The following is a 17,089-nucleotide window of genomic DNA, read 5'->3' as shown; positions in this document are numbered from 1 at the left end:
TTTTGAATGTTCTTTGTTTACTACCAAATGGAAAGAGAATACAAAATGATAAGGTGTCCCATCTTCCCCCACCCTACTATACATACAGACACCACTAGTCGATGCATTCAGATTGCAGATGATTACATTGCGTACAACCTACATGTTTCAAATGCAGCGTAGTGCATTGTTTCAACGTATACAAACGTGTTGTTAATAAGTAACGTGGTTAAATTGGGCCCATAGCCCTCTCTGGCTTGTTAAACCAAAGAGGCGTTGCTGCTTGCGGTAGCCAATCAAGATAACTGTAGTCTGTCTGTGTATGGTTGCTACAAAGTGTGGATGTATTGCTTTCAAAAGAGAATAAACAAGTATTTAACTGAATCAGTAATGTCCAGGTTTTGATATACATTTTGTTCAGGTTAATAAAAACAGACGAGCATGAAACACCCGTGGACAGTTTTGATGTGTCTTCTTACAACTGCCGCTGCCTCGCAATTTCTGATTAAACAAATGTAAATTCTGGGTCTCGGTGTCCTGCAATATCTACTAATATATGCCTCATAGTGCTTTTGCTATTGAAACAAACTGGGTATAATATTGAGTAAATCTACGTAATATGTTACAGAAATTGCTATTGTGTTAATGCTTCAGATCGCTTAATTGTTATAAAACGCGACTAAAAAGGAAAACGGATTTTATAAAATTTTACTTTAACAACCTTTTTTTCAGTGGATTTGAAAGCGCTGGCGCTATTTACTGCAAGCTATGGGAGAGCATTCTATCTTTGTTTGGACATAGTCATGTCCTAATATTTACTGCAGGTAAATATTGTGATAATGGTAAACGACTCGAGCAGTCGTAAACGTCGATACAAGAGCACAAAATAGTGTGCGTGTTTGCTACAAAATTATCTATATATCAAGTGGTACGATAGGACATATTGTTATTCTCTTTTCTCGACCCATTTGGTGGTGAACAAAGAAAATTAAAAAAAAATATATAGTAAAGGGTGGGGAAGACGGGACACCTTTAGCACTTAACATCCTAATATCCTGATCGCGTTTTAAACAATTAACAACGGTCCACGTGAGTCGTAAGGATACGGTTTTATAATTCTTTGAAAGTTCTTTGTTTACTACCAAATGGGAGCAGAAAATGGAATGAAAAGGTGTCCCATCTCCCCCCACCCTACTATAACACCAACCTACTGTATACACCTGACGATCGTAACTTGATATTCCATCCTAAAGGAACAATGCTATCCCTTGGATTGCCTTTTTGGATTCTGAACGCCTTCTTTGTATATGTGGATCTTACTGCTAAACCAAGTTTTGTGAAAAAGTTTAAAATACAACCGGACAAAAACTTCCCGGTAAGTTTTACAGAACGACGTCGGTATGTGAGATTATATAACCTTGACCATTATGAAAGAATGTATAAACAAATAAGTCACTTATACTTCAGTATAGTAGGGGGTAATATAGGACACCTTTTTATTCTATTTTCTCGTTCCATTTGGTAGCCAACAAAAACGTACATTTAAAGAATTATAAAACGTATCCGCAGGATTCCCAACGACCGTTGTTAATTGTTTAAAACACGATCAGGATATTTAGATATTATGTGCTAAAGGTGTCCATCTTCTCCAACCCTATTATATATTCACAGTGGGCCTATGTTATACTCTTAAATTTATTCAGCTTAGTTTAGGATTTCCCAATAAACCATTAACTTCAACAGCACTTAACTGTTACAATGTACAGATTCAGAAACAGATTTTTGACCTGAAGTAAAAAAATTAATCAAAATACAGCTTAACTGTAGAACGCAAGTGTTAAATTCTACAAAAATTTACGCTAAAATCCTTTCCAGGTCGAGTGGAAAATGGTCAAAAAATGCATTTCCGTCGTAAACAAAAATCAACTAATTTCGACAGTGATGATTTTGTTGCTCTACCCCGCCACCAAGCGGTTCGGTATGACGTACTTGGTTGAGGATTTGCCAACATTTTCGAAATTGCTACAACAGCTGATTTTGTTCGTGGTGTTGCAGGAAATTGGATTTTATTATCTGCATAGGTTAGCAAACTGTTTAATCGGTTTGAAAATCTTTGCTTTTTAAACTTATATGAATGAATGTAACTTATATTTATCTTCGTGTTGCGAGGCAGCCACAGTTGTTATATAGTAGGATTGGGTTAGATGGGATAACTTTTCATTCCTAATAACTCACATAAACCGTTGTTAATTGTTTGCAACACACATCAGGATATTTCGGTATTATGCGCCAAAAATGCCCCATCTCCCCCACCCTACTATAACACGGATGTTCTTTTTCACACACCTTTCCGGCTATTTTTATGGTTGATGTTGTTTTCAGAATGATGCACTATCCGTTACTTTATAAGAGAATTCACAAAGTTCATCATGAATGGACCGCTCCTATAAGTTTGGCAGTCGTGTATGTTCATCCTATTGAACACGTTGTAAGTCAGGAATTAATAAAAGTATGAGTATTGCACTTCGACGAACCATTAAGGCGATTGTCCAAGCCAGTTATATGAGATTGAGAATGTTCCGAAACCATTTTCCTTTTATCTATACAAAATGTTATAAGCTTTTTCTGATGCCGATTTTAGACAAAAATACAGCACTGTCTCAGTTTTTGCAAATATAGAGCCATAAAAGAGAATAAAACATAGACCATCTTACCCTAAACTAAATCTTAATTTTTTTGTTAGATTGTCAATATGATTCCAATACTTCTCTCTCCAATATTAATTGGTGCTCACATATCGACGACATGGTTATGGTATGTGCTGGCAACTTATTATTCTACAGTTCACCACAGTGGTTACCACTTCCCATTCATGCCTTCACCGGAGTTCCACGACTATCATCATAAAACGTAACGTGATTTAAACGCGTTTGTATTATAATAGGATAGGGAAGGATGGGACACCTTTTTATTCTATTTTCTCGTACCTTTTTGGTAGTAAACAAAGAAAATTTAAAGAATTATAAAACCGTATCCTTACGACTTTTATATAGAAAGTTGTTATTTGTTTAAAACACGATCAGGATATTTGGATATATATGCCAAAAGTGTCCCGTCTCTCCCCCCCACTCATACATAGATGAAGATTTTATAAAGTGTCTGGGCCACCAATTGTTTTGGAAAACTGTTATAATTATGTTGTTGCAATTTTATGTGTACACAACAGGCCAGCATTAATAATTGTAAAAAGCAATCTGTATACGCAAGCCAAAAGAAAGCACTAAACCTATTTAGAAAACGCATATATAGCCTATATTGCCCATTACCTATAAATTTTTACGTTGGTATACTTAACAAATATACCATTCACAGATTCACTCAATGCTTTGGAGTTCTCGGATTTCTGGATTGGATACACGATACAAGTAAAGAGTTCAGGAAAACGAAAATATATGATTTCGATCACATGTTTTTCTCGTTTCGTCCGATTTGGTCAGACGAACAAAAATAGAAATTTAAATTATAAACCAATATGCAAACGAATCTATACTCTTTTATGTAATTTTATTTAAGAAACCCTTTTCTCTTTCGATTTTTCTTTCTGTTGCAATTTAATCTGAAATAAAATTTCCAGGGTGATTTCCCTGGTAATAAATGACTTGCGTGTAAATTTGTTTTATCCATATTGATGTGAAACTTATTGACATTCATTACGTCATACTGACAAATCTAATATGCAAAGCTACGGCCATTACGCAATTAAAAATCCAATACGAAACAAGCATTAAAACTACCATCTTTACACTGTTGAAACTACCACGATAAGTGAAAATCGAAAACAAGTATCGCAATAAATGAAAAGAAGAAGGTTTTGATTGCCGCGAGGATGTAACAGCTTAGTTTTAAGGCGCTGGAATGCCAATTAACTTATGGCGCTGAAGAAATTTTCGTTTCTTTCTCCTTTTGGCCGCTCAAAAGAAAACGAGAAGAGACAAACTACGTGTTGTGGAATGCACCGTTTTATCTTATTTAACGCCGATTTATTCGACATTTTCGGCACCGAGGGGACACCAGCAGTGGTTAGCATGTCTGCGAGTTCAAGCCTCGTCGCTGCTACCATTGGGGCGTACAGTTGTCGTTTTTAAAAAATATTTATTCATATCAACACTATACTGCTTTAAAACCTATAATGCAAAAAAATGTCATAACTTTTGTATGCACTTTGTTTACGTGCCAGCTATATAGGAGCTGTAAACTTATTGCAAGTATAGCTTCCCAGTTCAACAAAGTCGTGTACCATCATAAGGAAGTCTGCTTAAATTAAATACGACCCCGCACGGAGTGCCGTATTCCTTGAGTACAACAGCACGTATATATAATAATTGCAATGCAAACGTATACATTTTTAAGTATCTACCGTCAAAGCTATATATCACTGTATTTCAAGGCACATGTCACCCTTTACCGTCACATTATTCACTGCATATTTCATTCATTCATTCATATAATACGACAGTCTTGTTTGGAGTTTGTAGAACTGGTTCTAGGGCTAAGGTCACTTCCATTTTGGGGCGGGTCCGGACTTGCTGGGCTTATATGTGGTGTAACAATGCAGAGTGAATGCTGCAAGTCAAGACAGTGGAACTTACGTAACATGACATCAGAAGTTATTTTTACTATTTGAACTGGAAAGGAAGTTGAATCCAGTCCTGCTATAGCAGCATTTCCCCCAGAACTTTTCCATGTTCGACCTTTTGAAATCAGGGAAGTTTTAAAATCTCATTCAAACTCACGCGCCTACAGATATGATGACTGCATGTAATACAATATTTGGTATCTTTTTGTTCCTGTGAGTTGACACGGCGAATGGGAGCTATCATATTGATATGAATCACATTTGAGGTAAGCAACGGTATCAAGTTTCAAAAAGGTGGTGTATCATGTTTTGTTCTGTTCTTTCATTCGTGAATATACGAGTTAATGTGAATGTGAACAAAAAAACTTTGCACCATTCGTAGAGTTCGATGAGTAATTTTCACCGACGTTATATTTAGATGGGGAAGTCTTATTATACACATATGTACAACTTCTAGAGTCCCCTAGTTTTAGCGCTGGGTGTTGCTATGTAACCGCTTCGGTTATTGATCGTTTATAAGCATAGTTCGCGGGAAAGTAAAGCTACACTTGTATAATGTCTAGTCCGGTGTCTGAACATTTTACTGTTGCTGTCAGAGTTAGGCATAGTTAATACAACTACAAGTATGTTATCTAAAAAGATAGCCCAAACTAAGTAGTATGTAAAGGTGACAACATGACAGGAGAATTAAAAAATAGTTATCATTAGCTTTTATATTTACGGTTATGGTAATTTTGGCACAGTTTTGTTTAAACAGGTTACTGTTATTTTTAGGAAATTTTTATGTACTGTAAATCTTAATATAAGTTCAAAAAGACTCTTATAGTATGAGCTTCAAACGTAATGATAAGAAGCAAGAATTTAGTGACAACTTTAACAACAACCATAACTCGAGTGAAAATTCACCAAGTCTTGTGGAAACTGATGAAATGACTACAGATGAAGAAGCCATTGTGTGGCAAGAATCAAGACAGGTTGTTGATGCCTATCTCAAAAGAAGTTTGAGCCAAAATGCAAAAAGCTCCCTCACTATAATGAAACCTGAAGGTAAAGGTTCATAAAGTTATTGCTGTATTTGCTTGCTTATGTTCGGAACACAGTTTTATGTCAACCCTTATTTAAGTATCATTTGTCTGTAATAAAGTGTAAAATTGAAGTATATTACCAGTATATACTTGTTTTTGCCTTGCTCATTTTGTGATTTGTACATTGTGACACCCTATTTGCGTTGGTCCTGCCGCGTTATATGCCATGAGACCTAAGACTTGGTCCAGAAATGGCCCATTACTCTGTTCATGTGACAGTCTTTTAAATCATTCTAGGTTATCACAAACTTAAGAAAGATGGCCGCCTTCCCTTTTACCAACGACAGCAAAGCCGGCCGGAACAAGGTAGTTTGGTAAGAACTTCGAACCAGGAGGATAAAAGACACCGTTCGAGTGTGCCTGCTAAAAATATCACTCCTAAAACTACACTACCATCTCGGTCTTCAATGAATGAACTATCAAGTCATGGAAGAAGAATCGTTGATCCACTTTATGAAGTTTCACGATCTGTTACTGATATAAATGATGACATTGACATGCCCATTGAAGATGGCATCATGAAGAAATTGATTGACTCCGAGCATTCCTTGGAATATGTACCTTCATCTGTGAGTCTTATTCTTTGTTTATATATAAATTTTATCTGAGTACATGTTTTTTACTATAGATAGGCGATTCTGTTTTTGTTAAATGGTAAATTGATCCCACTTTCATGAATGTATATTTTGTGTTAAATTTTAAAGGGTTTATATTCATGAATTATATTCATAAAATGTATGAATGTAGTAAAAGTCATTATAACACATGTATTCTGTTTTAAACACCTCGTACACGCTTAGGAGTTACCACATATATGTAACTTTGTGGGTAATTATTTTTGGGTATTACTAATGTAATGCATGGCTGACAATTTAGACAACTCTTACCCATAAGAGACCACTAAGTTGAAGCAATCATGTTATAAAAATAGTGTTTTCTGGAAATTTAATAATTTTCTATTCTGTAGGACTCACTGCCAAGCACAAGTGGTGAAGGGAACACAATAACGAGAAGAAAAAGTTTCACAAAAGCCACGAGAAAGTCGGTTATTAGCATGATTGAAAATCAAAAGCGAAGAGAGAGACAGGTTAATTCTACATTTCCACTTATAAGCAAATAGGACAACAATGTAACCATGTTGTGGCATGACATAGGTGTTGCTTGAATAATGATTGAGATTTGAGACCCATTTTATTCATTTATGGTCCAGCTTTACAAATAGATTTGAGTAGAATGTTTAGTTTACTACAGTAGAGTTATTTGGTTAAGTTTTATTATAGCAAAATACGAACCGTAAAAATAAAATCAATCTCTTAACCTGTTCAGTTATAAATAACTGTTTCTACAAAAACTAATGTACAACCTCTGCAGAATTCTTCATACCAACAACAACAACAACAACAACAAGTGCATTTTACATCCAAAACACCAGATCCTATCAGAAAGACTTTAAGGTATTACTATTTATTTATAATTTAGGTTTTTATTTATATATATATGTATTACTGTTAAAAAGTTTAAAATACAACCAGACAAAAAACTTCTATAGGTTGATTTTGTTGTTTTATGTTTTTTACTTTTTATTTATTTATATGTATTACTGTTTAAAAGTTTAAAATACAACCAGACAAAAACTCCCAAAGGTTGATTTTGTTGTTTTATTTTGACATTTTTTTGGCATAATGATTTCAAACTTGTATAGCCTATTCTGTTAGCACAATGAATTTATTAGATTTATGTGAAATTTTTTAATTCATTGTATCAGAATATTTACTTTGAGTCAGACAATGTTTTTAACTGAACAAAAGTTCTGTTAATTATTAATTTTAGTCTCTGTATAAGTTGGCTTTTGAGTATCCCATCTTTGGGCACTTTCGATTAGTCATCTATATATTGGCACAAGTAGTGTAGAGATATTGTTATATAAGTCAACATGTACTTTGAGTTACATTGTTGTTACGTATCGGTTTGATAAAAACATTTGTTTTATTACATCATTATAAAACTACAAGCCATTTACTTTATTTTTCATTCAATATGCCTACCAAATCTTTATTAGTTATAGGCAAACAACATTGATGGTTATTAGATTTATATATAGTAGGGTGGGGGAGATGGGACACCTTTTCATCTTATTTTTTCGTCCCATTTATTTGGTATAAACAAAAAACATTGAAAGAATTATAAAACCGTATTCTAACGACTCCCATAGACCGTTGTTAAATGTTTAAAACATGATCAAAATATTTGGATATTACGCGTTAAAGGTGTCCCATCTTCCCCCGCCCTACTATATGTTGGGGTAATAAATTAAAATAAACATAAGAAAGATCATTGTCACGTTATATAACACGCTAGTTGAACCCTGAATCACATATGGCTCTGGCGCAACATTACATCTAAGGAAACCGGACGATGTCAGTTCGTTTCAAATTTCTGTTTATTTACGTCAGTGGTTACTATACAGTCGTAAGGCTCGCTGTGTGGTATTCGCTGAACTAACTGTTACTATGTATTACCACAGTGGTTATATAGCCCAATAACCCTTCTCTTGCGTGATGTATATGCGCAACTTTGACGTAATCGTGTCGCAATGCGCTACCGTTCCAATATTTGTTTTAGAATAACGGGTAAAATAGTGGTCAAATAGATTTTTAAATGTTATATTTCGCAATGAAATATATTTAAGGCAAATAGATAATGTGTTGTAATCATGGGTATTTTAAATTGATTTCAATACCTGTTAGTTTGATTTTATTAGAACGTCTGTTTGATTTATCGTTCTAAATATAAACGATGCTTCTCGTTAGGTCATAGTCCATATTGTTTGTAAATATGTCCAGCTATTGTCTTCTCTTCAAGTTGTGTGGTGACGAATCATAAACATACACGCCCACACATATCAAGTAGTTTATGTAGTCATTGGTGTCGATTGCCCTTCAAGTCATTCCTAGTGCGTCTGGTAATGAAATTGGAACGCGAAGTCTTATCACCGGCGTTGTCGAACCGCGCTGTGTAAATCACTGTCAAATCAACGTTTTCAAGTGGACGCTTCACTTTTACACTGATATATTACGAAGTTAAGCTCCAAGATGCTGCTTTGTGTTATAACTCGGATAACACTTCTCGCACATCTGGTAACTGCGAAGTGTCATCAAAAACAAACACGAAAGTCCTCCAGCGACCTTTGCCTTCTCTTTATTATATAGCACGGGTAAGTCAAGTGGCGCGTTTTGAAAAAGGGGCTTTCGCGGTTACGCAGACAGGTCAATATGTCATCAAAAGTTTGCAGCAATCCAATGCTGCATGACTCACAGTATGTTCGGTTTCCTGCACTTTATCACGTGCCTATACATCCCGAGTTCCATGTTTTCTTGTCGCCAAAGTCTCTCGTTTTGGTCGAAAAGGCGCCAACCAATAGCGGCAGGTTTAAGTGGCAGCCATTGTGACGGAATAGACAATAACTCGTTCCCCAGCTTTCTTTGTTTGTTTATCTTGCCATGGCTCGATAGCGCGCGACAACTCGCGTGCTCCAGAACGTTGACTCATACTTTCTGTGACGTCACAATCGGGGCTACGGCGAAAGGGAGTTTTAGGCGTCGTCGACATTGTCGGTGGGTTATTCGCTCGACATCACGTGACTAAGGCTTTGCACGACAGGGTCTCATTAAATCGCACGAGACCTCAGTTACAACACTTTTTCTAAAATTAGAAAGATCTAAATCGGGTATATTATAGCCGCTTTCCAGTTTTGCAGAGGGGTAGCAAAGCAAGGACAAAGCATGACTCATAGTCAAAATCACCCTCTGTGGTTTTGAGTTTCAGCGTCGCCAAGGCAGCCGGATCCACCAAACGCCTTGTGTATTTAGCTGACGGTTTTACTTGTAATTATCGTGATCGCGTGCGTAGGCAGCAGCCTTTTATTCAACTCATTGTTAAGACAATGTTGGAAAACGACACCTGCCGTTCTTGCGACACACACAGCCGTTGAAGCGAGGGAATTAACGATTTAACAACTCGATTGAAACCCAACGCCTCGCCCACTAACATTTGCTTTTTTCAATTGTCTGTCAATTGTTTTCGATTATATATAGACACAATAACACGCGCGTCGTTGTTCTGGACGGTTTATTTCGCTCAGAGTCGCAATGCAACGGTCGAACGCCGTCCATAATTAGGGGTGTGGTGTCTTTAGGTTTCCTTATTGCCCCTATACATTCGTAATATGTATTCATAACACCGTAACAAAAAAGTAAGTTTAATTTTGTTTCTTTTGATTTTCACATTGTTGTTTTGCCAGCTGGAAACCAAATGCGCCTTTTCTTAAATTAGATACAGTTCGCAATGAAAACACACGTCGGCAATGTGTTACAACGTTACATAACTTCTAGGGGAATTTTCATTTTCGGGGTGTCTAATTTTTGTCTGCACTTGGTGTGTGCTAATTATCCGTATATCCGGATGTATAATTACGTCATAGTAATACGTTTGTAACGAACAAAGGCTTATCGCTCTCGCGTTCTCTTTTCTTTGTGGCGCAACAGCTGATGATCGTTTATGACGTCACACTCGGTCGTATGTTTTGGCGGGCATGTCAAGACTTGTCATTGGTTGTCGCGAGTCGTTTGGCGCGCGCTGTTCAAGACCACGTGGTTCCGAGAACCAAACATGTCGTACTCCCTTTTTGATCACCACACATACAGCGCAAACAATAGCGCATGTGGCGTTTATTACTTGGAAATCAAGAATTAAATACATTGCGCAATTAAATTGCGATAGAACGTCCGTTTTTAATTGTATATTTGTATTTTCTGCTAATGATTTTTTTGCAAAGCTGTGTATTACGTGAGACAGGCGTTGTTTTGGCGACCGTGTATGTCTCACTATATCTGTGACCGTAATTAGTCGAAAAAAGCTGCTGTTTTGCTTTCGACAATGGATTTAAATGACGATTCGAGGAGCTCTTACCAAACAAGTGCCATTGTTTGATCACAATCGCCTCTTATGCGTGACGTGGCGGCTGATTTTGATTTTCCATTTTTTTGACGTCACGCTTTTACGTCCTGCTCGCTTATACAGAATCATGCAAGCAATTAATGTCGCGACGGTTGCTACATTTCGTGTGTTTACAATATATAAACCAGTCAATCCGTAACATCTTGTATTGGCTCCCCACGGTGTATTTGTTCACCTATATCAATGGCTTATTGATTTTTATTGATTAATTATATCAAGTGTTAAAGCTGACTAAACATTATCACCCACTCGATTCCAATGAAGAGTGTCTGATTACCAGTCTTTAAGTTGATTTGATCGTGCCCGGATTTGAATTACGCGCGGCGGATGTGTTTTGTTATCCCAACAATCGACAAAAAGGATTCTGTCTTCGAGGATAACAAATCAGAATCCTATTGCGGTTCATTGTTAAGACATAAGTATTGTTATATACCATGTGTAGGCAGAATTACTAGTTACTAGCCGCGAAACATGTAATATGACCGCTGTTCCAGTCGCGTGGCGCGGAACTGTTTAAATCGTCTGTGATTTTGATTTGTCTCGAGCCGTTGTTTTTCTTCGGACAGCCCGCGAGAGAGCTGTCTCCGGTGACGGGCAGTTTCTTCCCGTAGGTTGTATTTCTTTATTTGCTGTAGCAACTGTTGCGCGGTCGGGTTAGCGCGCCACGCGATGCTAATTGAGCTGAACTGCAGTCTTGCAGGTTACGAGATTTACGATACTATGTTGTGATGACAGGCAACAAGCTTACTACGTTGTTATTCTTAGTTTTGTGTAGTGTAGTATTTATCTGTGTTGACCACGCGGACTCGCGATATACCAGTGTTGCGCAATGGGTTTTTAGAAAAGTTTTAAAACTTATTAGTGTTTTTTTTATAAATTTATTTTTTATTATTTTTGAGAAAGTTAGTAGTCGCGAAAAAAAAATAGGAAACACTGTTTTGAGTTGCATGCTGTAATTGCAGCATGTAGTTTGCAAGAGTTTCATTGCAACACCTTTAGGTTCGAGGTTTAATATTAAACTAGCTTCCTACATGCAGCATTTTTAGTAGAAATGTGTAAACTTTTTAACACGAGCGAAAACGAGGTGGATAGAAATGCAAAGGTTAGTTCGCTGCGTTAAATTTTTTTTATTTTACAACGCTATGTATAGTAGGGTGGAGGAAGACGGGACAGCTTAAGTACATTAATATCCAAATAGCCTGCTCGTTTTTAAAACGGTGTACGGCAGTCGCATACGGTTTTACAATTTTTAAATGTTTTTTGTTTACAACCAATTGGACGCGAAAATCGAATGAATAGTTGTCCCATCTTTCCTATTATATATATTGTATTGGCCGAATTATTTTTAAACTGTTTAAAGCGATTACATCATTAATTTGATACCAGCACACTCGTTGTACTCATGTGTTTTCAATTGCTATATTGAACGAATTGAAAGCAAACATGACGTAACTAGGTTTAATATATTTACATTGAAGGCCAGTCCTTCTCTGCTCAAAGTGCGAAGTTGCAATTTCCGTAGTTAGAATAGGAATCCAGGACCGCGTGTTAAAAGACTTCAATTTAACGATGTTTTCCTCAATGGAATAGTTCCACGCGTATGGATAATCGAATTTCCACTTTAAAAACATTCATTGCCTTATTGAAGCAGTTACGAATGTCGCAACTTATTTTATTTAACTTTTACAAAATGCATCACATTTATTTACACTATTTGTTCGACTTTTGTAGTTTTAAAATTACTATTAAAGTGTAATATTACTACTATTATGGATTTTAATAGCGCGTATATAGATATTAAATCGTAGGTTTTGTTTATTTAGTTGTGACGTATTCTTCATCATTGTACGCGTGACGTCACAGGTTCATGGCGTCGCAAATCTTTTATCGCGTCTTTGTGTATACTTCATATTTTACGAGGCGAATTGGTTTATTGGAGCAGTGTATTTGAGACACTTTTAATACTGTATTTACATTCATGTAATTAGGTTGTGGGTAAATATTTTAATTTATTACCTTTTTTTCAGTGTAAAGTCACGCAAGTCATCTCTCGGTGAATTGCATTATCACGAGTTCTCCAAAGAGGAGCAGGATGGTTTAAAGAGAGAAACAGGAGGAAATGAGGAGAGGAAAGTGGTGGAGAAGAAGATTAGCTTCCGGGATCGAATGAAGAGAATAATGGGAGGACCTTCAAATAAGTAAGTTGTCTCACTTAGCCCGGATTTGAACTCTTAACCTTCTATACATCGTTTCAATGCAACTTCTTAGAGATCTTAGAGAATTCCGTAATACAGTTATAAAAAAAAAATTATTGTTATTTTCCACTCACAGAAAGAAACTACGTTATAAAAACTCGTTCAAACAACGTCAGACGTCCGTAGAAGAAAACAAAAAGTAAGCCTTACATAACGTATATACGTCATGTTATGTATTATATAATGATTTCTTCGACGCTTTTCCTACTACACACAATATTTAGAATGCATTTTCGGACTTAGTGTAAAATCATCACAATTTAATATTTTGAAAATAATATTTTTATTTAACTTACAATAAACTTCAATAAAAGTGATTGTAAAACGAACCTTTTTTTGTCCAAAACAATTATTCCTATGACGTAACAGTTAAATGTATTTACAGATCCGCAGACAAATCATCATCTGGAAGCAACCAAGGATTCGACTTCGGGTTAGTCTCCTTACGTGCCTTAAACTGACAGTTTTACTACCGATTTACCACGCTAGTGGACCAAATATAAGACGGTACTTTAACAACTGTTTATTATACACAGTTCGTCGTCGTCTAAGCAGCCGTCACGTGAAAGAACGCCTTCGCCAAGTAAAATGAAAGGCAGTAGCACCCCAAACGTGTTAAGAAGTCTATCTATGCTTAACCGGTCTTCCCCAAAGGTAGGTGTATTATAAGCACGACTGTAGCTTTTTTGCATTTAATTAAAATATATACTTTATATATTTTTTCAAGCTTTTCTTTTTCAAGCTTTTTTGTAGCTTTTCTTAAAATATATAAAGTAAATAACATTCTTTTTTATTTTTTAAAGAGTTTTTTTGACTTTTTTAAAATGTTTACATTTTCATAACGTTTCAGATGAAACGTCAAACAATGCCGACTTCAACCTCGTCTTCAAGCTTTGCCGCATATTCTACGCTCGAAACGAAGTGAGTTTTGCATTTGTAAATTAATATTTCGACTTGTACGGCAACCAAGCCTTTAAACTGGGTTTGGCGTTTACATAACACCCAAAATCGTTAAGTGTATAACTTCTTTGTTAATTTTGCAACTTGAACCATAAATTGTTATTTTCGAGCCGCAATGTTACTGTTCACAACAGGAAAAGGCTAAAGTACTTTGCCTATCTGTCTTGTTTTGTTAAAAAAACCACTTTTGGGGCTGGTGGTTGCGGAAAAACTTCTCAAAGCACTTGATAATGATAGTAAGCCTCTATCGCATAACAAAGGATTTTTTTCACACCTACCAGTGACCTATCCAAGACCAAGTCGGGCAGCTTGCCATCCACCGCGCGACTCGGTGTGAATTTCGAAAGGAATGAGTCAATGGGAAGACGACACTCCACCGATCTATCGCCAAAGTCAGAGTAAGTTTACGTCAAAGGATTAATCGCAAGCAGTACTTATTCAATGTTTCCCAAACCACTTATATATTAATACACAACAGCTGTAACTTCTCAAGTCAGAGTAGATTAATTTATTTGTGAATTGGTTTTTAACAAAATACCAAATTTCAAAGCGAGTTTTTATCGAATAGTCTGTTTTACTAATCTTTACGAGGCTATGACATTATAAAACAACGTCTACACGTTTTCATCGTTCATTTATCGTATAATATATGAACGTTCATTATATCGTATAATTTGACCTTTAGTTAATAAGCAGCTGTGTAGATTTAACCCCACGACTGTAATAATTTAATAAACCGTCTCGTTCTTCATGTCTATGTTTTAGTTTTTTTTATTAATTATAATTTCCTCAGCGATAAGCGTTCGTCACCGGCAAGGCCGCAGCATCTGGATTTACATAAGAAACAAAAAGGTGGAAAATTAAGGAAATTATTTAAATTTATGCGAAGAAGACATGACTCCGAATCGTCTAATTCGTCGAGGTCGCTGCCGTCTATTCCTGCTGCTGTTGAAGACGAGGCTAAAGGTGAGGGTTTCAGTTTCACTGTATCGGTGTTTGTTGTCGCGTAGATTAAAATAAGCGGTACCTGCTGGGTGCAGAGGTTAAATGAACGGCTATTATTACAGACGCTGTGGTTTAATAAAACTAACGTTTTATTTGCTTGCGACTGTGTACTAAGTCAAGCGCTTGTTTTGGTTGAAAATTAATTAAGTTTTTCTGGGTAAACGCCAAACAGGGTGGTCGGGGTAATGGGGTACATGTGTTTTGGGGTAAACATTTTGTCACCCCCATAGAACACCTGGTTTTGTGGCTAAAAATAAAAACTTTTGTTCGCCATTTTGTTCTGTACTAGTTTTGTAGATGGTGTAAATATATTACACATGTTGACTAATGCGGATGCGCGTTGTGGGTCGTGTTTCAGTGATATGTGTACTGTCCCAAGCGACCCACCTACGCAGAGGAAGTTCCCACCAACTGAACTTTATAAAGTTCAAATTTCAAAATAAAAAACAGCACCGATTTTTTTAAAAAAACTTGGCATTATTTAGGATTTTTTTGGCGAAGAATGGCATTTTTTTCTAATAAAATCTTTATTTTAGAAGCGCGACTAAAAGAACCGACGAGAACGGTGACGTCACAATCTAAAAACGATGACGTAGTTGATGGTGAAAGTCCAGCGATGTCATTGGACGGCGACGTAAGTATATGACGTCATGTTGTAATTACGTCACACGAAATATATTTTTGCTTCCAAAACAGCTTTACAGTATATTGCATTCACCACATTAATCAATGGGGTTCCTTATGTTTAACGACTATGAGTGTAACTGTATTTTGACAATGTCACCTATACATTTTGTTAAAAATGAAAAAAAAAACGTGACGCCTTTAATTACTAAATATATTTTCCAGGCACCGTACCACCATCGGGGCTCGTTATCTTTTTCTTCGGGAGACTTAGACAGGCTAAGCGTGCCGGAGCGACAGGAAATATACGATGAAATAGCTGAAACTTTACAAAGGATAGCGGAGAAATATAATCGACACGTACAGAGCCGGTAAGTGCAAGTTATCGTAACTTAATGCGAGAAACTTCACGAACCGATGTGATAAAAACGCAGAATATATTTTCGTTTTTTTTAATTGGAAAAATGAATACATGTAGTAAACGTATAGCGTAATATTTTATACAATGTCGCCATAAATTTCTTCAAATTATTGTTCAATTAGTCGCTACCCATATGTTGCAGTACAGATATAAATCATTAATTATTCATAGTGATCCATCGCCTTGATAAATCCTAACAAAAACTGAACTCGAATTTGACTACCTTTTTATTCCTTACACTCAAGAACGTTTATATTTAACTGAAAACACAATTACTTAAATTAATCTTTCTTTTAGCTATCTCGCTAAAATTTGTGGCTTACGGTAAATCTCAATTGTTGTTTGTTTTGGTTAATTTCTGTCGTAAAAGCTTGCACGTATAGTAACTACCCATACGCTGTGTTGAAAGACACGATATATACATAGTAGTACTGTGGGGGAAGATGGGACACCTATGGCACATAATATCTAAATATCCGGATCGTGTTTTACACAATCAAAAACGATCGATGGGAAGTCGTGAAGATACGATTTTATAAATCTTAAAATTTTCTTTGTTTGTTACCAAATGGGACGAAAAAATAGAATGAAAAGTTGTCCCATCTTCCCCACCCTACTTCTTTGTGTACGCAGTTACCTACACTGTGTTCTATGTTCCTATAATTCGTCACTAATACCCTTCTGTCTAATAATCTCGTAAAAAAATAAACAGCGATCTTTTCCGCTACTCTACACAATGGTAGTAACCATATACCTTCTCCTTACCAGGTAGTTCAATATATGAGTTGTTAATACGGTTGTTGACAACAGAAAATTGCTCTCTATAAGCTGCCAATGAATATTTAAAACCTAGTACTATAGGGTCATAACTAATAAGTTAATTACACGAATTTAAATATTCAAAATGCAATATTAAAAAAAGCTATTTTTATTAATTTTGAGCAAAGTGTTAATTTTTTTTTTGTTTTGGAAAAAAAGATTGTGCAGCACTGCGCATCTGGCAACACTGGCCAGGTAATTATGCTTAGTCGTCAACATGCTTACGCTCCTGTGCAAGCTCAATCGATTCCTTAGTCTCGTGCACCTGATGCTTGGANCCTGTCCATTG

The 17,089-nt window shown here is 36.2% G+C and overlaps 2 protein-coding genes across 4 annotated transcripts in view; both read left to right on the top strand.

The window, feature by feature from the left end:
- The first annotated feature begins 63 nt into the window (after nucleotides 1-63).
- LOC100178665 (fatty acid hydroxylase domain-containing protein 2-like) lies at nucleotides 64-3,649 on the top strand. The gene is made up of 8 exons (XM_002129825.3): nucleotides 64-350; nucleotides 401-494; nucleotides 712-803; nucleotides 1,233-1,354; nucleotides 1,855-2,060; nucleotides 2,362-2,467; nucleotides 2,723-2,889; nucleotides 3,352-3,649. Exons 2-8 carry the CDS (start codon nucleotides 421-423, stop codon nucleotides 3,488-3,490), a joined length of 906 nt encoding a protein of 301 aa, XP_002129861.1. The 5' UTR covers nucleotides 64-350; nucleotides 401-420; the 3' UTR covers nucleotides 3,491-3,649.
- Nucleotides 3,650-5,359: 1,710 nt separating this feature from the next.
- LOC100181794 overlaps nucleotides 5,360-17,089 on the top strand; it is an 18,436-nt gene continuing 6,706 nt past the window's right edge. For 2 of the 3 annotated variants that reach the window (XM_018814756.1, XM_026837760.1), the window contains exons 1-13: nucleotides 5,360-5,662; nucleotides 5,938-6,269; nucleotides 6,668-6,787; nucleotides 7,072-7,154; nucleotides 12,744-12,914; nucleotides 13,048-13,110; nucleotides 13,357-13,404; nucleotides 13,508-13,625; nucleotides 13,822-13,892; nucleotides 14,213-14,329; nucleotides 14,725-14,897; nucleotides 15,473-15,570; nucleotides 15,786-15,931. In XM_018814756.1, coding sequence (XP_018670301.1) covers nucleotides 5,443-5,662; nucleotides 5,938-6,269; nucleotides 6,668-6,787; nucleotides 7,072-7,154; nucleotides 12,744-12,914; nucleotides 13,048-13,110; nucleotides 13,357-13,404; nucleotides 13,508-13,625; nucleotides 13,822-13,892; nucleotides 14,213-14,329; nucleotides 14,725-14,897; nucleotides 15,473-15,570; nucleotides 15,786-15,931 — 1,760 coding nt within the window. In that variant the 5' untranslated portion in view covers nucleotides 5,360-5,442. Of the gene's footprint in view, nucleotides 5,663-5,937; nucleotides 6,270-6,667; nucleotides 6,788-7,071; nucleotides 7,155-11,637; nucleotides 11,819-12,743; nucleotides 12,915-13,047; nucleotides 13,111-13,356; nucleotides 13,405-13,507; nucleotides 13,626-13,821; nucleotides 13,893-14,212; nucleotides 14,330-14,724; nucleotides 14,898-15,472; nucleotides 15,571-15,785; nucleotides 15,932-17,089 lie in introns of those variants that run through there. The other variant, XM_018814757.2, reaches the window with a different exon arrangement.

Source organism: Ciona intestinalis, chromosome 14 (assembly GCF_000224145.3).
Source record: "Ciona intestinalis chromosome 14, KH, whole genome shotgun sequence".
Lineage (NCBI taxonomy): Eukaryota > Metazoa > Chordata > Ascidiacea > Phlebobranchia > Cionidae > Ciona > Ciona intestinalis.
This window is presented reverse-complemented; position numbering and strand designations above follow the sequence as displayed.

Bases quoted from the DNA above. Each gene is read 5' to 3' on its own strand.
- LOC100178665 (XM_002129825.3), top strand. From the start codon at position 421: ATGAAACACCCGTGGACAGTTTTGATGTGTCTTCTTACAACTGCCGCT. The intron at 495-711 runs GTAAATTCTGGG...CCTTTTTTTCAG, and splicing joins CAATTTCTGATTAAACAAAT to TGGATTTGAAAGCGCTGGCG. The intron at 2,061-2,361 runs GTTAGCAAACTG...TGTTGTTTTCAG, and splicing joins GGATTTTATTATCTGCATAG to AATGATGCACTATCCGTTAC.